General features: G+C 37.8%; 1 protein-coding gene across 1 annotated transcript in view; it reads left to right on the top strand.

Moving 5' to 3' along the window:
• The first annotated feature begins 335 nt into the window (after window positions 1-335).
• The window catches only part of LOC126765729 (calcium-dependent secretion activator-like), a 32,989-nt gene continuing 12,662 nt past the window's right edge, over window positions 336-20,662 (top strand). Inside the window, exon 1 of the mRNA XM_050483467.1 lies at window positions 336-775. Within this exon, the coding sequence (XP_050339424.1) occupies window positions 432-775 (344 nt within the window). The 5' untranslated portion in view covers window positions 336-431. The remainder of the gene's footprint in view (window positions 776-20,662) is intronic.

Raw genomic sequence — 20,662 nt, 5'->3', positions numbered from 1 at the left:
AATCGAGGACAGTGTGGTAGATCCAGATTAGTCAGTGTGCTAGCGTGTTGTTAAAATTCCTGCCCAGTATTCTTGCCAGCATAACGCTCCAAGATCTTAACTGTCATGCGACGATCCGATCGAATATTTTTTGCCGTTGCAACGGGTTTTTCCTGTACCTTTAGTAATTACCGGGACGTCTAAAGACTAGATGTTAGGTTTTGAGAACACATCAAAAAGTTTTGAGCTCTTAAATTCAGAATCTTCACATGAATTTCTGGAATTACGTACATAATTTGTTTCTTAAATTGTTCGTCATTTATTTATATATATCATCTGTTATGTTCTTGTTTTTTAGATTTTTGTATAATTACTGAGCGATTACAAAATATATCTAGAAAGGAAAACGTACGTGATACGATTTATTGTAAAACGTCAATAACAATTAAACCATGATTGACCCCAGTTCAAGCGAGGAGGAAGGCGATGACGATCCCATAGTGGTTGCACCAAAAGGTCGCACAGCTGCAACAACATCTTCTACTTCAAATTCCAAACCTAATGTTAATGCCACCACAAATGCTGATGCGAACTTCTCTAGTTCTAAATATAATGGCGATCACTTGCAAACCTCTGCGCATAAATCAATTGGCGGTACAGCTAGCGCGTCTGGCAATGCATCAGAACTTGGCACTGGAGCGGCAAGTGGGAACAGCAAGTTAGAGCATGGTACCCATATGATAACAGGTGGTGATGTATCAGGAAATTTAGAAGTACCAAACAGTGCCATACCCAGGTAAATTATTTGGCAAAATTCTTTAGATGCATATAAAAAATTATGAGTTTTTACACAAGTATCTGTATTAGTTTATTGCCATTTTTATATTCTTGCAACCAGTTACTACAGCGTATTATAGTTTTCTTCACCTAACGGTTGTACGTATCGCCTAAACCTAGTCGAGATAGATATAGGGTTATATTCATATATATGTACAAGTATAAATGATCAGGATGACGAGAAAAATTTAAATCCCGTTGACTGTCTTTCTGTCCGTCCGTCCGTGAAAGCTGTAACGTAAGTAAAAATTGAGATATCTCGATGAAACTTGGTACATGTGTCCCTTGGTACAAAAAAAATTCGAGTTCGTAGATGGACGTAGTTGCCACGCCCAAATCGCCATTAACCGAAAACATATAAAGTGTCATAACTAAGCACTTAATTAAGAAATAAAGCTGTAATTTGGTACAGAGGATTGCAGCGGCAAGTGGCATATGTCGGAAAAATGTTTTGAAAAAGTGGGCGTGGCCTCGCCCTCTAACAAGTTTGATGTATATATGTATTAGGGTGTTTTTTTTTTAAGTATTCATTTTTTTCACTCCAGGTAAATCGTGATTTTTTATCTTTAAATTTCTGTAGCTCTGAGGTATTTTATGGCATCGCTTTGACTTGAGACTCATATTCCTCAGAATTGAACATTCTACAAAAGTGCCCATTGCGACAACGTCGAAACTCGCACCACCGAGGTAGTACGGGGCTCTAAACCTGATTTTTCACGAAAATCGCATTTTTTTGTATTTATCTCGTAGATTGCCATAGCTATAGAAAAAATTTAGATGAAAAACTTGTAGGAAATTTTATTTGCTACAAAAAAAGTCCGAGAGCAAAATCGCTATCATTAATATTTCTCGAGATATTCGGCTTTTTAAGTAAGGATTTATGGAATTTTCCTAGATGGTATGTTATAGAAAAATTCCATACAGCCTTACTTGAAAAAGCGAATATCTCGAGAAGTAATAAAGATAGCGATTCTGCCCTTGAACCTTTTTTGTAGCAAATAAAATTTCCTACAATTTTGTAATGCACATTTTTATACTCTCGCAACAAGTTGCCAAAGAGAGTATTATAGTTTTGTTCACATAACGGTTGTTTGTAAGTCCTAAAACTAAAAGAGTCAGATATGGGGTTATATATATCAAAGTGATCAGGGTGACGAGTAGAGTTGAAATCCGGATGTCTGTCTGTCCGTCCGTCTGTCCGTCCGTCCGTCCGTCTGTCCGTCCGTCCGTGCAAGCTGTAACTTGAGTAAAAATTGAGATATCATGCTGAAACTTGGTACACGTATTTGTTGGCTCCATAAGAAGGTTAAGTTCGAAGATGGGCAAAATCGGCCAACTGCCACGCCCACAAAATGGCGAAAACCGAAAACCTATAAAGTGTCATAACTAAGCCATAAATAAAGATATTAAAGTGAAATTTAGCACAAAGGATCGCATTAAGGAGGGGCATATGCGGACGTAATTTTTTTGGAAAAGTGGGCGTGGCCCCGCCCCCTACTAAGTTTTTTGTATATATCTCAGAAACTACTATAGCTATGTCAACCAAACTCTACAGAGCCGTTTCCTTCAGGCATTTCCATAAACAGTTCAAAAATGGAAGAAATCGGATAATAACCACGCCCACTTCCCATACAAAGGTTATGTTGAAAATCACTAAAAGTGCGTTAACCGACTAACAAAAAACGTCAGAAACACTAAATTTTACGGAAAAAATGGCAGAAAGAAGCTGCACCCAAGCTTTTTTAAAAATTGAAAATGGGCGTGGCGTCGCCCACTTATGGACCTAAAACCATATCTCAGGAACTCCTCGACCGATTTCAATGAAATTCGGTATATTATGTTTTCTTAACACCTTGATGACGTGTACGAAATAGGGGTGAAATCGGTTCACAACCACGCCTTCTTCCAATATAACGCTATTTTGAGTTCCATCTGATGCCTTCTCTGTATAATATTTCCGTAGCATCTATGGTTCGAAATTGGGCGAAATATATTCACAACCACGCCTACTTCCCATATACCACAATTTTGAAGTCCATCTGATTCGTTCACGTTAAAGTATATAAGATCAACACGAGTGAAGATAACGGACCAAAACTTTTCACAAATACTGTATTTCTGGTGTAGCATAGCCCGAATAAAAATCACCGAGATCAGACCATTTTATTGAAAATATCGGTAAATATCTCAGATATTCTAAACATATTCATAGGAGATGTGTTCCTTCCAACAGTGTTCGTCTGTGCCAAAAATGGGCAAAATCAAGCCAATATTTCTTCTTGCCCCCACATACCTCTTATTTGATTTTCACAATTCTAGTGGACTTTGTGCCGCATATATTGGTCAAATTTTGAATTACCTTAATAAATTTGCATGGAAATATGTTCATACTTAAGTCAACGTGTTGGCCCCCATATACATATGTAATAACACGATTTCTGCCTTTACTTTTTACTTTACGCCGAATATGTATATTGCGTACTTCCTAAGATATCTTTAAAATATTATAAGAATACATATATGTGACCTGGAAAACGGAAAGGGGGCTTAGGTGTCAAAAAATTAATTTTCACTTTTTAGTTGGTTCGCATGGAAGATGAGATGCTTTTTCACGTGATAGAATCCAAAAAGTCATAACTTGTTATCTTTAAATTCCTACAGATCAGAGGTATTTTATGGTATCGCTACTCACTCTACAAAAGTGCCCAGTGCAACAAAGTCGTAACTCACACCGGCGAGGTATTGCGGTGCTCTAAACCCGATTTTTCGAAGAATTTCGCATTTTTATACTCTCGCAACAAAGTTGCCAAAGAGAGTATTATAGTTTTGTTCACATAACGGTTGTTTGTAAGTCCTAACACTAAAAGAGTCAGATATAGGGTTATATATACCAAAGTGATCAGGGTGACGAGTAGAGTTGAAATCCGGATGTCTGTCTGTCCGTCCGTCCGTCCGTGCAAGCTGTAACTTGAGTAAAAATTGAGATATCATGATGAAACTTGGTACACGTATTCCTTGGCTCCATAAGAAGGTTAAGTTCGAAGATGGGCAAAATCGGCCTACTGCCACGCCCACAAAATGGCGAAAACCGAAAACCTATAAAGTGTCATAACTAAGCCATAAATAAAGATATTAAAGTGAAATTTGGCACAAAGGATCGCATTAGGGAGGGGCATATTTGGGCGTAATTTTTTTGGAAAAGTGGGCGTGGCCCCGCCCCCTACTAAGTTTTTATACATATATCGGAATTTACTATAGCTATGTCAACCAAACTCTACAGAGTCGTTTCCTTCAGGTATTTCCATACACATTTCAAAAATGGAAGAAATCGGATAATAACCACGCCCACCTCCCATATAAATGTTATGTTGAAAATCACTAAAAGTGCCTTAACCGACTAACAAAACACGTCAGAAACACTAAATTTTACAAAAAAATGGCAAAAGAAAGCTGCACCCAGGCTTTTTTTTAAAATTGAAAATGGGCGTGGCGCCGCCCACTTATGGACCAAAAACCATATCTCGGTAACTGCTAGACCGATTTCAATGAAATTCGGTATATAATATTTTCTTAACACCCTGATGACATGTACGAAATATGGGTGAAATCGGTTCACAACCACGCCTTCTTCCAATATAACGCTATTTTGAATTCCATCTGATGCCTTCTCTATATACTATGTATATACATTAGGAACCAATGATGATAGCGGAATAAAACTTTACACAAATATGGTATTTGAGCTGAGGTAACCCTTGTGGAAAAAGTGTCGTGATCGGACTATAACTTTTCAAGGTCCCTGATATCGAACACGAAGAACTCAGTGCCTAACCTAACATAACCTAATTTTTCACCGAAAATATCGGTAAATCTCTCAGACATTTTCATGTAATTCAGAGGGCATCATTTTTATACTCTCGCAAAAAAGTTGCTAATAACAGTATCTCGATTATCACTTTATCATGCGAGAGTATAAAATGTTCGGTGACACCCGAACTTAGCCCTTCCTTACTTGTTTCTATAGCTCTTGTAATTTACGAGATAAATACAAAAAATGCGATTTCCAAGGAAATTTCATGACGGGAGCGAAAATAATGAATAGTTCAGTCAACGACTGATACTCATCGCGTACGGTTGTCGAACAGCGCATTATAGTTATAACAGCGTGATACAGTGATAGTTACAGTTTCTACAGTTGAATATTTTTATACTCTCGCAACAATGTTGCTAAGGAGAGTATTATAGTTTTGTTCACATAACGGTTGTTTGTAAGTCCTAAAACTAAAAGAGTCAGATATAGGGTTATGTATACCAAAGTGATCAGGGCGACGAGTAGAGTCAAAATCCGGATGTCTGTCTGTCCGTCTGTCCGTCCGTCTGTCCGTCCGTCCGTGCAAGCTGTAACTTGAGTAAAAATTGAGATATCATGATGAAACTTGGTACACGTATTCCTTGGCTCCATAAGAAGGTTAAATTCGAAGATGGGCAAAATCGGCCCACTGCCACGCCCACAAAATGGCGGAAACCGAAAACCTATAAAGTGTCATAACTAAGCCATAAATAAAGATATTAAAGTGAAATTTGGCACAAAGAATCGCCTTAAGGAGGGGCATTCTTGAACGTATTTTTTTTTTTAAAGTGGGCGTGGCCACGCCTCCTACTAAGTTTTTTGTACATACTATCTCGAAAACTACTATAGCTATGTCAACCAAACTCTATTGAGTCGTTTCCTTCAGGCATTTCCATATACAGTTCAAAAATGGAAGAAATCGGATAATAACCACGCCCACCTCCCATACAAAGGTTATGTTGAAAATCACTAAAAGTGCGTTAACCGAATAACAAAAAACATCAGAAACACTAAATTTTACGGAAGAAATGGCAGAAGGAAGCTGCACCCAGGCTTTTTTTAAAAATTGAAAATGGGCGTGGCGCCGCCCACTTATGGACCAAAAACCATATCTCAGGAACTACTAGACCGATTTCAATCAAATTCGGTATATAATATTTTCTTAACACCCTGATGACATGTACGAAATATGGGTGAAATCGGTTCATAACCACGCCTTCTTCCAATATAAAGCTATTTTGAATTCCACCTGATGCCTTTTCTGTATAATACGAGTATATACATTAGGAACCAATGATGATAGCGAAATAAAACTTAAAAAAAATACGGTATTTGAAAAATATGTAAATGACGTATAATGAAATCTCGATTATCACTTTATCATGCGAGAGTATAAAATGTTCGGTGACACCCGAACTTAGCCCTTCCTTACTTGTTATTATTATTTTTATTTTTTTAATCAAAATGTCCCTTGAGGGACCCACGCTTGGAGATAACAGGTTGCCCTGTTATCCAGAAGCCCAAAATCTAAGCGAAAAAAATCTCAAAGCATAACCAAAGATTACTTTCCGGTATTGCCTACTATCAAAAAAGACAATCCCAAATACCTCGTGGTCAGTGCGAATAATTCAAATAAACACCTAACCCAATATTCGTGCTTTGCAGTACACAAGGCATTAAAAAATATTTCATCTGAAAAAATGGAAATTTCAAATTTAAAAGACGGCAGCCTGCTGCTTTTAGTTAAAAACAATCACATCGCAAGAAAGTTTTTGGCTACAACATATTTAATCGGCGTGTGTGATGTAAAAATAGAGTTACACCATTACCTCAACTATTCAAAGGGCACTATTTTCGCACCGTGCCTTAATGATATACCTGAGACAGAAATAATTGAAAATTTGACTGACCAGGGCGTCGTCTCTGTTTATAAATTTATCAAACACATTGACGGAAAGGCTATCCCTAGTGGCGTAGTACTCCTCACATTTGATTTGTACCAATTACCCACAAAATTAGAAGTATCTTGGTACACTACTAAAGTCAAGCCATACAATCCTAACCCCATGAGGTGCAGAAATTGCCAAATGCTTGGCCACACAACAAAACGCTGTAATAAACCGGCTGCATGCGACTCATGTGCACTCCCACCCCACTCTCCCACTCCGTGCTCTCGCTCTCTTTGTACAAATTGTTCAGGTAGCCACGCTGATTCTAATAAGACATGCCCGAAATTTGCACCAATGAAACAAATAATTGTCATTAAAACAGACAAAAAATGTACAATGCGTGAAGCATTAACAACATACAAAGCACAGGTGCCCCTAGCTCTCAATGAGTCTTCTATCCCCGTCTCTCATGTTATAAAAAATAGACCCAATTCACAACGTAACAATATCAACACAAACACAAATAATTCACAAGTAAACCAAGCATTACTTAACAACAACAACACAGATATCAAAGTGACAAACGACGCACCAAAACAAAATACAACAAATTCAATACATACCCTACCAGCTCCTACTCCAACAACAGACATTAATAACTCTTTTGACAACAACAATGCAAACAACAAATACAATAACTCAGCGGTTTTGGAAATCTCATATCCAATCACAGATCAAAACGAAATGGGAACAATCTATAAGATAAATCCACCTCTTCGACCAAACTCACCATACTCTCCCTCTCAATTCCATTCACATTATCAACCTCTCCCAAATCTCTCTCAAGTTCTCGCTGCTACTCAAGAACAAAACACATCTGATAACGAAATCCTAGAATAACGAAACACTTCATACACGACTATTCACATGAATATATATTCTCACGACCTGATTTCCTCTCACTTACATCAATGGTATTAAAAATCATCCAATGGAACATGAATGGATATTGGAACAATTGCCATGAGCTGCAATTACTTATCAAAGAAAAGAACCCAGATGTGATATGTATTCAGGAAACTCACATTCCAATAACTAGTACCCAAAAAACATATTTTCCCAAACAATACACTGGCAACTTTTTTAATTTATACAACATACAAACTAACAAACAAGGAGTTGGTATACTAGTTAAAAGACATATACCTCATGAAATTTTTAATATTACTTCAACATTGTCATGGTAGACAATCAATCAACTTAACCATCCAATTTGTGTAGCTAATACGTACATTGCAATTATTACATATTTGTAAAAAAAAATGTTTATACCCGGATCTAATTTTCGACAATACTTTAAAAACTCGTGTAAATAACTTAAAAATATTAGGAATATATTTTGACAATAAGTTTATATTTAAGTATCACTGTATGAACCTTAGAAAATCGCTTTCCAGTAGACTAAACATAATTAAGTATTTATCTAGCAAACGGTCATTTATACATACAAATACACTTATAAATATTACAAGAGCCATAATACTCTCTAAAATAGACTATAGCCTACCGATTTACGATTGGTGCTCGAACACAAACATTAAGCAGTTGGAGGTTCCATATCACGCCGCGATTCGTCGTTGCTTAAACGCTTTTCCTACATCACCAACCAAATGTATCTTAGGAGAAAGTGGTTTACCGTCAATAAAGGAAAGAGTTTACGAAAAAATGAGACAACTGCTTCCAAAAATACTCAATTCTCCAAACACTTCTTCTTCTTCTTAATTGGCGTAGACACCGCTTACGCGATTATAGCCGAGTTAACAACAGCGCGCCAGTCGTTTCTCCTTTTCGCTACGTGGCGCCAATTGGATATTCCAAGCGTAGCCAGGTCCTTCTCCACTTGGTCCTTCCAACGGAGTGGAGGTCTTCCTCTTCCTCTGCTTCCCCCGGCGGGTACAGCGTCGAATACTTTCAGAGCTGGAGTGTTTTCGTCCATTCGGACAACATGACCTAGCCAGCGTAGCCGCTGTCTTTTAATTCGCTGAACTATGTCAATGTCGTCGTATATCTCGTACAGCTCATCGTTCCATCGGATGCGATATTCGCCGTGGCCAACGCGCAAAGGACCATAAATCTTTCGCAGAACTTTCCTCTCGAAAACTCGCAATGTCGACTCATCAGTTGTTGACAACGTCCAAGCCTCTGCACCATATAGCAGGACGGGAATTATGAGCGACTTATAGAGTTTGGCTTTTGTTCGTCGAGAGAGGACTTTACTTTTCAATTGCCTACTCAGTCCGAAGTAGCACCTGTTGGCAAGAGCAATCCTGCGTTGGATTTCCAGGCTGACATTGTTGGTGGTGTTAATACTGGTTCCTAAATAGACGAAATTATCTACAACTTCAAAGTTATGACTGTCAACAGTGACGTGAGTGCCAAGTCGCGAGTGCGACGACTGTTTGTTTGATGACAGGAGATATTTCGTCTTGCCCTCGTTCACTGCCAGACCCATTTGTTTTGCTTCCTTGTCTAGTCTGGAGAAAGCAGAACTAACGGCGCGGGTGTTAAGGCCGATGATATCAATATCATCAGCATACGCCAACAGCTGTACACTCTTATAAAAGATGGTACCTTCTCTACTAAGTTCTGCAGCTCGAACTATTTTCTCCAGAAGCAGGTTGAAAAAGTCACACGATAGGGAATCGCCTTGTCTGAAACCTCGTTTGGTATCGAACGGCTCGGAGAGGTCCTTCCCGATTCTGACGGAGCTCTTCGTGTTGCTCAACGTCAGTTTACACAGCCGTATTAGTTTTGCGGGGATACCAAATTCAGACATCGCGGCATAGAGGCAGTTCCTTTTCGTGCTGTCGAAAGCAGCTTTGAAATCGACGAAGAGGTGGTGTGTGTCGATTCTCCTTTCACGGGTCTTTTCCAAGATTTGGCGCATGGTGAATATCTGGTCGGTTGTTGATTTTCCAGGTCTAAAGCCACACTGATAAGGTCCAATCAGTTTGTTGACGGTGGGCTTTAATCTTTCACACAATACGCTCGATAGAACCTTATATGCGATGTTGAGGAGGCTAATCCCACGGTAGTTGGCGCAGATTGTGGGGTCTCCTTTTTTATGGATTGGGCATAGCACACTTAAATTCCAATCGTTGGGCATGCTTTCGTCCGACCATATTTTACAAAGAAGCTGATGCATGCTCCTTATCAGTTCTTCGCCGCCGTGTTTGAATAGCTCGGCCGGTAATCCATCGGCCCCCGCCGCTTTGTTGTTCTTCAGGCGGGTAATTGCTATTCGAACTTCTTCATGGTCGGGTAATGGGACGTCTGCTCCATCGTCATCGATTGGGGAATCGGGTTCGCCTTCTCCTGGCGTTGTGCATTCTCTGCCATTCAGCAGGCTGGAGAAGTGTTCCCTCCATAATTTAAGTATGCTCTGGGCATCGGACACTAGATCACCTTTGGGGGTTCTACAAGAGTATGCTCCGGTCTTGAAACCTTCTGTAAGCCGCCGCATTTTTTCGTAGAATTTTCGAGCATTACCCCTGTCGGCCAGCTTATCAAGCTCTTCATACTCACGCATTTCGGCCTCTTTCTTTTTCTGTCTGCAGATGCGTCTCGCTTCCCTCTTCAATTCTCGGTATCTATCCCATCCCGCACGTGTTGTGGTCGATCGTAACGTTGCGAGGTAGGCAGCCTGTTTTCTCTCCGCTGCGGCGCGGCACTCCTCGTCGTACCAGTTGTTCTTTTGCACTTTCCGAAAACCAAGGGTTTCGGATGCAGCTGTACGTAAGGAGTTTGAAATGCCGTCCCACAGTTCCCTTATACCGAGTTGTTGATGAGTGCTCTCAGAGAGCAGGAGTGCAAGCCGAGTAGAAAATCGTTCGGCAGTCTGTTGTGATTGCAGCTTTTCGACGTCGAACCTTCCTTGTGTTTGTTGGCGTGCGTTTTTTGCTGCACAGAGGCGGGTGCGAATATTAGCTGCAACAAGCACTGGCATTCAGAAATGTACATATAACGCTTGCAGCAAAACACAAAAGGAATTTTCAACTCAAATCTACCCTTCGCCGCAGTCTTAACTTTAAACATTCATATCCCATCGAAATTTTATACAACCAACACTGTCTCAATAAATATGTACATCTCTACATAATTTCAAAAAATCCACCACCAATAACACAGTTTTTCAACAAAACTTCTTAGAAATAACCCACGTCTATAAGAATAAAAAGTTTAAAGAAATTTTCACAGATGCGTCAAAATTAACTAATTCTGCCACAGCTAACGGGACAACTATTACTGGCGGAATTCTTCCATCATATTCGTCCGTATTTACCGCCGAGGCAATTGGAATATACATATGTATATGGCATTAAGATATGCTATCTTACAAAAAGGCAAATTCTTTATTTGCTCAGGCAGCTTCTCCTGCTTGAAAGCCATACGCAACATACGACATAATTCCATATTAATATCTAAAATTAGAGATATTTGCATTAAACATAAAAGAAAAATAGCTCTTCTCTGGGTGCCAGGTCACGTTGGCATTCCTGGGAATGAATATGCTGATTACGCAAATGTTTGCAAAAAAAAAGATTCTTCGAATCTGCCCCCACTTTTCTTAACGAGGTGCAAGATCAAAATGACCTCAGTAAAATGTTAAGCAGACACATATTTGAAAAAAAGTTGCAGACTGGAAGAAATTTAAACACAAATACGCAATCCTAAACAAACTACGCGAAAAGGTACGCTACCCCAACAACATCTCAAGACAGCAAGCAACAATTTTTACTCGATTAAGGATCGGACACACGCAAATCACTGACCAACATTTTATTGGCGGCAATCCTATACCATCATGCTCATTCTGCCCCAGCACATTATCCATGGAACACATATTCATTATCTGTGCGGCACTAGAGAGTATTAGGCAAAAACACTTTAATTCTAGTAAATACCAAACATTGTTAAGTACACAATCTTTTGCAAACATTGTTAATATATACAATTATATCGGAGGCGATGGCCGCAGTAGTTTGTACTCCTTTCTTACCATTGGGTTTAATATTTTTGCATATTTTTCCTAATAAAGGAATATTAATAATAATGAATACTTAAAAAAAACACTAATATGTATCTCTTAACCCTAGAACACACACCCAGAAAATACCACGTAAACACACACCCGGGATACGTTTGTACGTTTTGATTTTTTTTGAATGTATATTTTAATATATAACAAGTATTTTGTCTTTTCTTTCATTCGAATATTCCTACTGGTTCCAGCGATATGGGCAAATAAAGTCAGGACATGCAATAGTGGATTTTTGTTTTTGTTGTTGTCCTGATAAATGCAAAACAAAATAATATAATTTATAATAATATACTTGTAGAGTAACAACGAATACATATTTTGGTTTTTATTTCATTGAAATATTCTACCTGGTTCAAAAGATATGTGCAAAAAGGTCGCCCAAGGTATGGGTACGTAGGTAGGAAATACACTGGTATAACTGGTTTTTGTATTTTATATGCAGCTGCAAGGGTCGTTTTCACACGAGGTGTTGTTATAAATGCTGCTTGTTGATATTTTCATTATTGTTTTGGTGCTCAAAAGTGTAAGAAGTGAAAATATGTATAAGTGAAAATAAATATAACTGAAACTATAAATAACTGGATACGAAATGACTTCAAGAAGAAACGAATATTTATCAAGTGCAGCATATAGAAGGTAAAAAATGTAAAATAAGCAACAATGTAAACATATACTAATTTTTTTTATTATGCAGGCTAACAGAGGAACAGCGAGAATCATATACATATACAATCTTTATTTGATGAAATTTGTGACGATGACGCTCCCTATGACTTTGACTCAGAAGATGAAGAAGAAATTCAAATCAATGACATTGAAATTGCTGATGACGATGCTGAAGTTTCGCAAAGTGCCGCAGAAGTATTACCTGATTATGCGGACTATGAGGATGATGAAGAAGACGATGAAGAAGAAAATAATGAATTACCTGCTAGTGCCGAAAAATTGTTGCACGTGATGGTAATGAGTGGATGAAAGAAGCAAATGTAAGTCGTCAGGTACTCAGACAAATTATTATAAGAGAACGTTCTGGGCCAGCTAGATGCACTGAAATGTTGTCAATAGAGCAAACATTCAAATGTTTCATGAACGTTGAAATGGCTCATATAATTGTGCGCCACACAAATAAGTTAGCAAAAGAAACTTATAATGCTTACAACAATGCGCATCCAAACACAACTCCTAAGTCATGGACGCCTGTGTCAATAACAGAGCTGTATGCATTTTTTGTCATACTTATTGTGACTGGTGCGAACCATGGCAATAGAGAACATGTTCGAGATTTATGGAGCGTCAAAAACTATCCTTTATATCGCGCCACAATGGGAGTCAACCGTTCCTGTTCGATATTGCGGTTCCTAAGATTTGACGATAAAAACACTCGTGCAACACGCTTACTAACTGATAAAGCAGCACCGATCAGTGAGTGCTGGACGATGATGAACAATAATCTTGCTGCACATTACAAGCCCAGCTCATGCTTGACGATTGATGAACAATTATTTCCTTACCGTGGACCCACACGGTTTACGCAGTACATACCGTCAAAACCTGCTAAATATGGTGTCAAGGTTTGGTGGATTTGCGATGCCACAAATGCATATCCATTGCAAATATATACTGGCCAAGCAGAAACTGGTAGGGAAACGAACCAAGGCGAACGAGTGGTGAAGGATTTGTCTGCCAAATACCAAGGAAGTGGCCGAAACATTACAATGGACAATTTGTTTACGACCTTGCCAGTTGCAGAACTGCTTCTCACCTGGAAACTCACGATCGTTGGAACTTTGCGCAAAAACAAGTCATATATTCCTCAAGAAATGAAGCAGAACAAAAACAGGACAATTGGTTCAACGACATTTGGCTTCAAAAATAATGTGACAATATGCTCTTATGTTCCAAAAAAAAATAAAGCAGTAATTTTGCTTTCGACCATGCATAATGATTTGAATAACCCTATGTTGCCTTGGAGAACAAACAACACACAACAAATCGCTCTACATATTTGCCATGATTTTCCTTAGATATAAGATGCATTTTTATAAGTTTTATAATAAAAGTCAATAATATAATGTGTGAAATGAATATTTTTAGTTTTTCAAATGAAAAAATAATAAAAAAATGTTTTTTTTTGATTATTATGAGAATTTTTACTATTGGGGTACAAACGTATCCCGGGTGTGTGCTTACGTATGTAATGTGTTTGGAGGCTGTAGCTCCTGAACCAATGGTCCGATCTGGTTCAAATTTCGAATTTGAACTGAAAACTAAATAATATTCCTAGATCCGAAGTATAGAGGTTTAGCGGTTCAAAAGTTACAATACTTCAAAGTTGAAAGTGGATACATTTGTACCCGGGTGTGTGTTCTAGGGTTAAACCACTTAAGCTACAATGTCCAAATATAGTGAGTACAAATCTTATAAGAACTTCTACCGACAGTGTGAAAATGGATGAAATCGTAGGATGACTCGGCTCACTCCCCATACAACGGTACTAAAAGCGCGATAAATCAATAACTAAATACGCCAGAGACATTAAATTTATTTTACCATTAAGATGATATGAGAGCGCTTAATGGGAACTCTTTACTCTATATGATTGGTTTTACACCTTAAAGTATTTCCCTGGCTTTGATGTGTGCAAGTTGCAAGAGTATAAAATGTTCGGTTGCACCCGTACTTAGCCTTTCCTTACTTGCTTGTACATATATATACGTATTCGTTCCTGTTACAGTTAAACTCCTCATACTTACCTTAGGTTATAAAAAAACTGCATTTAAAACTGTTATGTTTACATGTTGTTTATATTTAGAAACTTTCGATTCGAGATGACAACTTTATTCCATTTTTTGATTTTCTGATTACTCGTGAGTCGTGTCAAGCTGTCATACTATTTTTGTTCAGTACTGTTTGGCATTTCGTCATGGGAAGACTTGCACCTGAACAACGAAATTCACGTTCTATAAGGAATCTGTTCCGACCTGCCTTACGCCGCGATGTCTGAATTTGGTATCTCCGCAAAACTAATACGGCTGTGTACACTGACATTGAGCAATACCAAAAACTGCGTCAGGATCGAGGTTTCAGACAAGGCGACTCCTTATAGTGCGACTTCTTCAATCTACCCTTTGAGAAAATAATTCGAGCTGCCGAACTAAATGGAGAATGTACCATCTTCTATAAGATTGTACAGCTACTGTCGTACGCCGATGGTATTGTTATCATTGGCGTCAACAACCGCGCCGTTAGTTCTGCTTTCTCTAGAATGGATAAGAAAGCGGAGATAATTAATGAGTCTGGTAGGGAACGGGGGCAAGACAGTCGTCGCACTCGCGACTTGGCTCCCACATCACTGTTGACAGTTACAATTTCGAAGTCGTAGATAATTGCGTCTATTTTGGAAGCAGTATTAATACGAACAACAATGTCAGCCTTTAAATTAAACGCAGAATAACTCTTGCTAACAGATGCTACTTCGGACTGAGTAGGCAATTAAGAAGTAAAGTCCTCTCTCAACGAATTAAAAAAAAAACTCTATGTCACTCATTATTTCCGTCCTGCTATATAGTGCAGAGGCTTGGACGATGACTAAATCACATGAGTCGACGTTAGGAGTTTTCGAGAGAAAGGTTCTGCGAAAGACTTATGGTCCTTAGCGCGTTAGCCACGGTGAATATCGCATTCCATGGAACGATGAGTTGTATGAGATAAACGACGACATTGACATAGTTTAGCGAATTAAAAGACAGCGGCTACGCTTCCAAATGGATGAAAACACTCCAGCTTTGAAAGTGTTCGACGCAGTACCCGCAGTGGGAAGCAGTGGAAGAGGAAGAGCTCCACTCCGTTGGAAAGGCCAGGTGGAGAAGTACCTGGCTTTGCGTGGAATCTCCAATTGGCGCCGCATTGCGAAAAGAAGAAACGATTAAACGGTTCGCGGTGCCGACAACTGTAGAGAAAAATAATCTTCAAAAAATTGCTAAAGAAAGTTCTTTCGAATGATAATACACATTCCCCATTAAACTCTGTTTCTGTTTTTTGTTTTTTGGGGATTCTGGATTTGTTATACTGGACGATCATTGTAAATCTGAAATTTTGAAACAGTGGTGTCAAATACAAAACTTTTCGCTCTACAAAACAAGGTTCGGTTTACTATTTCCATTAAAAAAAATCCGGTCAAAAGTTATACGCAGCCAAAGTTTTACTTATGTATTCAGCTCTCATAAAAGTGATTCATAGATTTTGTGTAACTCATACGACATGGTGTACTATATAAATTAAGTTTTGGATTTCTTGTACCATAACCATAAATAATTGGATCTTAGTTTTTTCAGGATTAATTATATTTGTCAAAATTTATGTATCTGAAAGATAAAATTAATTCAAATGATAGTTCATTGATTTTCCGTATAATTTGACATGTCTTACAGTGTTTTCGAAATGGTTTGACTTCTATAATTAGGGAAAAAATCAAAATAAAACAAGGATGAGTGGCAACTCTGCTTGTTAAAAGAGTGAATAATTGTGCGTGCTAGAAAAAAATTAATTAATTTTGGTGAAAAAAGGAAAAAAAATTAACAAAATCTGCTCATCAATCCGGAGAATACAAAACGTGGCGTTCAGGTGTATTGGAGTGCAGAACCAGCGATCTACAACCACTGACTAATTTGGATTGGAAGGTTTGTCATTTCGCCGATATCACTTTTCATTGGACACAGAGGAGAAAACCATCCGTTGTTTTGGAGACTTTTTTGGCGCTACAAAAAATTACTTATATTACCTTAGCCTAAAAGTATACCAAAAATTTTGTTCAACAATTAGTCCTAAGGCAACGTAGGTATAGGGATGCCAAGTATTGTTTATTTTATATTTATATTTTTAATTGTTTATATGAATATAATTAAAAGCAAATTTTAAAACCAATTATGCCAGTTATTAAGACACCACCTCCAGGAGGGGGTAAATTAAATAAAACTTCCAAAAAAGATGTCACAATAGAAGAGATAACAAAAAAGCTTGAGGAAATGGAAGAAATGTGTAAAAAAAACTCTCAATCGATGTACTGATGTGAAGAAAATCCAGAATTTGGAAAAAAAGTCGAATTCTCAACGGATGAGGAAGAACTAGCTAGAGAAACGGAATGGATTCTAAAAACAAGACCAGCTAAAAAACGAAAAGCGGAGTATTCTCCAGATCATCAGGAAAAAGCAAATAACGCCATATCAAAACCGCTTACCCCAAAAAATAGTACGCGGCCTCCACCAATTATGGTGTCTGGAGATGCCAACGGCAATAATTATCAGCAACTATTTGCTATTGCAAAATCATAAGCAAAAAACAATTTTACTATTAAACTTTTGAATAATGGAATATATAAAGTAAATACTTTCTCCGTAGAGGACTATAGATACATATCGAAAGCACTTTCGTGTAGAAATATATCTTGGTATAGCTTTGAGAATAAGCAAACGCGGCCAGTTAGAGTTATTGTAAAAAATTTGCACAATTCTTAAGATCCAAAATCGATTATTGATGACTTAAAAGAGCAAAGATTAAATGCACTGAGTGCTGTCAATCGACTTTAATGGAAAACTAAAACTGCCCTCGACATGTTTTTGGTAACATTCGATCCCATGGAGAACATAAAAAAGATTTACGAAACTAAACCTATATTCAATTCAATTGTTTCTATTGAACAGGTAAAACTGCCGAAAATGACACCACAATGCAAACATTGGCAGTCATTTGGCCACACACAAAACTATTGTGGCAAACAACCAAGATGCGTTAAGTGCGCCGGTAAGCATAAAACATCTGAGTGTTTGAAACCAGAAAACCAGCAGCCTAAATGCTGTAACTGTGGCTAAACACATCTAGCCAACTATCGAGGGTGCCTTGTTGCCAAAGAATTACAGAAAATACGAGCTAACACAATGGGCCACAAAAAAGATGATGGTCTAGCCCAAAAAGTAGAAGGTCCTGTAGACTTTTGAACAAAAAACAATGAACACCAACAAAAAGAGATCCTAAAACCACAGCTGAAACATCAAACAAATTTACTTTTGCTCATATTCTAAAAGCAAATAATAATGATAATATATCCAATAACAGCATTTTATCACAGATCTTACAGAAACTCAATAAACAAGAGGAATTCAATACTTCCTTACAAAATCGCTTAAGCAAGCTTGAAAAATATCTTTTTAATACCAAAGATGTTTAAATCTATAAAAATTCTTCTATGGAACTCAAATGGATTAATCAATCATAAGAATGAAATCGAAATTGTACTGAACTCAGAAAATGTTGACGTATGTATGGTATCGGAGACACATTTTACGTCACAAACCTATTATAAAACAAGTAAGGAAGGGCTAAGTTCGGGTGTCACCGAACATTTTATACTCTCGCAGGATAAAGTGATAATCGAGATTTCATTATACGTCATTTACATATTTTTCAAATACCGTATTTTTTTTAAGTTTTATTTCGCTATCATCATTGGTTCCTAATGTATATACTCGTATTATACAGAAAAGGCATCAGATGGAATTCAAAATAGCGTTATATTGGAAAAAGGCGTGGTTATGAACCGATTTCACCCATATTTCGTACATGTCATCAGGGTGGTAAGAAAATATTATATACCGAATTTTATTGAAATCGGTCTAGTAGTTCCTGAGATATGGTTTTTGGTCCATAAGTGGGCGAGGCCACGCCCATTTTCAATTAAAAAAAAAGCCTGGGTGCAGCTTCCTTCTGCAATTTCTTCCGTAAAATTTAGTGTTTCTGACGTTTTTTGTTAGTCGGTTAACGCACTTTTAGTGATTTTCAACATAACCTTTGTATGGGAGGTGGGCGTGGTTATTATCCGATTTCTTCCATTTTTGAACTGTATATGGGAATGCCTGAAGAAAACGACTCTGTAGAGTTTGGTTGACATAGCTGTAGTAGTTTCCGAGATATGTACAAAAAACTTAGTAGGGGGCGGGGCCACGCCCACTTTTCCAAAAAAATTGCGTCCAAATATGCCCCTCCCTAATGCGATTCTTTGTGCCAAATTTCACTTTAATATCTTTATTTATGGCTTAGTTATGACACTTTATAGGTTTTCGGTTTCCGCCATTTTGTGGGCGTGGCAGTGGGCCGATTTTGCCCATCTTCGAATTTAACCTTCTTATGGAGCCAAGGAATACGTGTACCAAGTTTCATCATGATATCTCAATTTTTACTCAAGTTACAGCTTGCACGGACGGACAGACAGACATCCGGATTTTGACTCTACTCGTCGCCCTGATCACTTTGGTATACATAACCCTATATCTGACTCTTTTAGTTTTAGGACTTACAAACAACCGTTATGTGAACAAAACTATAATACTCTCCTTAGCAACATTGTTGCGAGAGTATAATTAAAAACTACGAAACTTACCATACAATTCATCCTAGCAATTGCGCCCGTGGGGGAAACGCAATACTAATCAAAAATACGATCAAACATTTTGAGGAAGAAAAACTTTCAACTGATAAGTTTCACGCTACAACAGTGACTATTTACGGAGCTAAAAGTCCACTCTCACTTACCTCTGTGTACAGTCCTCCAAGGCATCAAATTCAATTTGAAGAGTACCAACATTTAATAAACAGACACAGGTATAGATTCATAATGGGTGGAGATTTCAACGCAAAGAACACGCACTGGGGCTCAAGGCTTACGACTACAAAGGGGAGAGAACTCTATAAAGCACTGCAGTCAACCGGAAGTTACGCATTCTCGACGAACTTGCCATCACATTGGCCATCAGATAATCAAAAGATCCCAGACCTGATAGATTTTTTCATTGTCGGCAAAATATCTCGGAACTATTTGTCGATCAATCAGGGTTATGACCTTAACTCGGATCATTCCCCAATCTATTTAAGCTATAGTGAAACCGTCACCTTTAAAGACGAAACAGCGGCCTTGTATAATAAACCTACAGATTGAGAATATTTTAGAATAATGATGGAATGTTACGAAAATAAATATGACTCTATATTAAATATAGACCAGTTGGAATCTGATATTTTACACTTTACAACAAGTATACAACACGCAGCTTGGAAAAGTACACCGGAATTAAAGAAAATTGCTGTAAACTCTCAATATCCTAATGACATAAGGGAAACAACTAAATTAAAGAGAAAGCTACGACGCAAGTGGCATCAAACTCGTTGTCCAGCTGATAAATCTATTTTAAATAAAGTCTCTAAAGATCTTAATCGGAAAATTAAGAGGTTTAAAAATAAAAGTTTCACAAAATATCTCCGTTTTCTAAGCAATGGAAAAAGTTCCGACTATTCTCTTTGGAAAAGCTGTAAAAGACTACAAAAACCAGAAACTCAAGTATGTCCCATTAAAATAAGTGCTGATAGGTGGGCCAGAGACGATTCAAAAAAAGCAGAAGTATTTTCGGATTATTTAGCCAAAATATTCCTCCCATATGAAACACAAGTAGATTATCCTACTGCTTCCAGTCAAGGAAACGGAAAAAATCTCATGTTGCACAAGTAGTGAGCTAAGTGAGGAAATCAAAAATCTGAAAAACAAAAAATCCCTTTTCATCTTAAATACCAACATATTGGAAACTATGCTGAAATTATCATGATTCCAAAGCCAGGAAAACCAGGATATGATGTATCTTCTAACAGGCCCATATCACTTCTACCGATAATATCGAAGCTATTTGAGAAAATTCTCATAAAACGTATCAATAAAATCATTCAACACACATTAATGAAAAAACCTTTGAGGAAAAAAAATTCTGTCCTGCCACCTTTTTGGATGTTGCAAAAGCGTTCGATAAAGTTTGTCACAAAGGACTGCTTTTGAAACTGAAACTAATTTTACCGAAACAGCATTATGACATCATAAAATCATATCTATCTGATCGCTACTTTCGCGTTAAACAAGGAGACAAATATTCTGTTCTTAGGGAAATAAAAGCAAGAGTTCCACAAGGTAGT

The sequence above is a fragment of the Bactrocera neohumeralis genome, unplaced genomic scaffold (assembly GCF_024586455.1).
Source record: "Bactrocera neohumeralis isolate Rockhampton unplaced genomic scaffold, APGP_CSIRO_Bneo_wtdbg2-racon-allhic-juicebox.fasta_v2 cluster11, whole genome shotgun sequence".
NCBI classification, from domain to species: domain Eukaryota; kingdom Metazoa; phylum Arthropoda; class Insecta; order Diptera; family Tephritidae; genus Bactrocera; species Bactrocera neohumeralis.
This window is presented reverse-complemented; position numbering and strand designations above follow the sequence as displayed.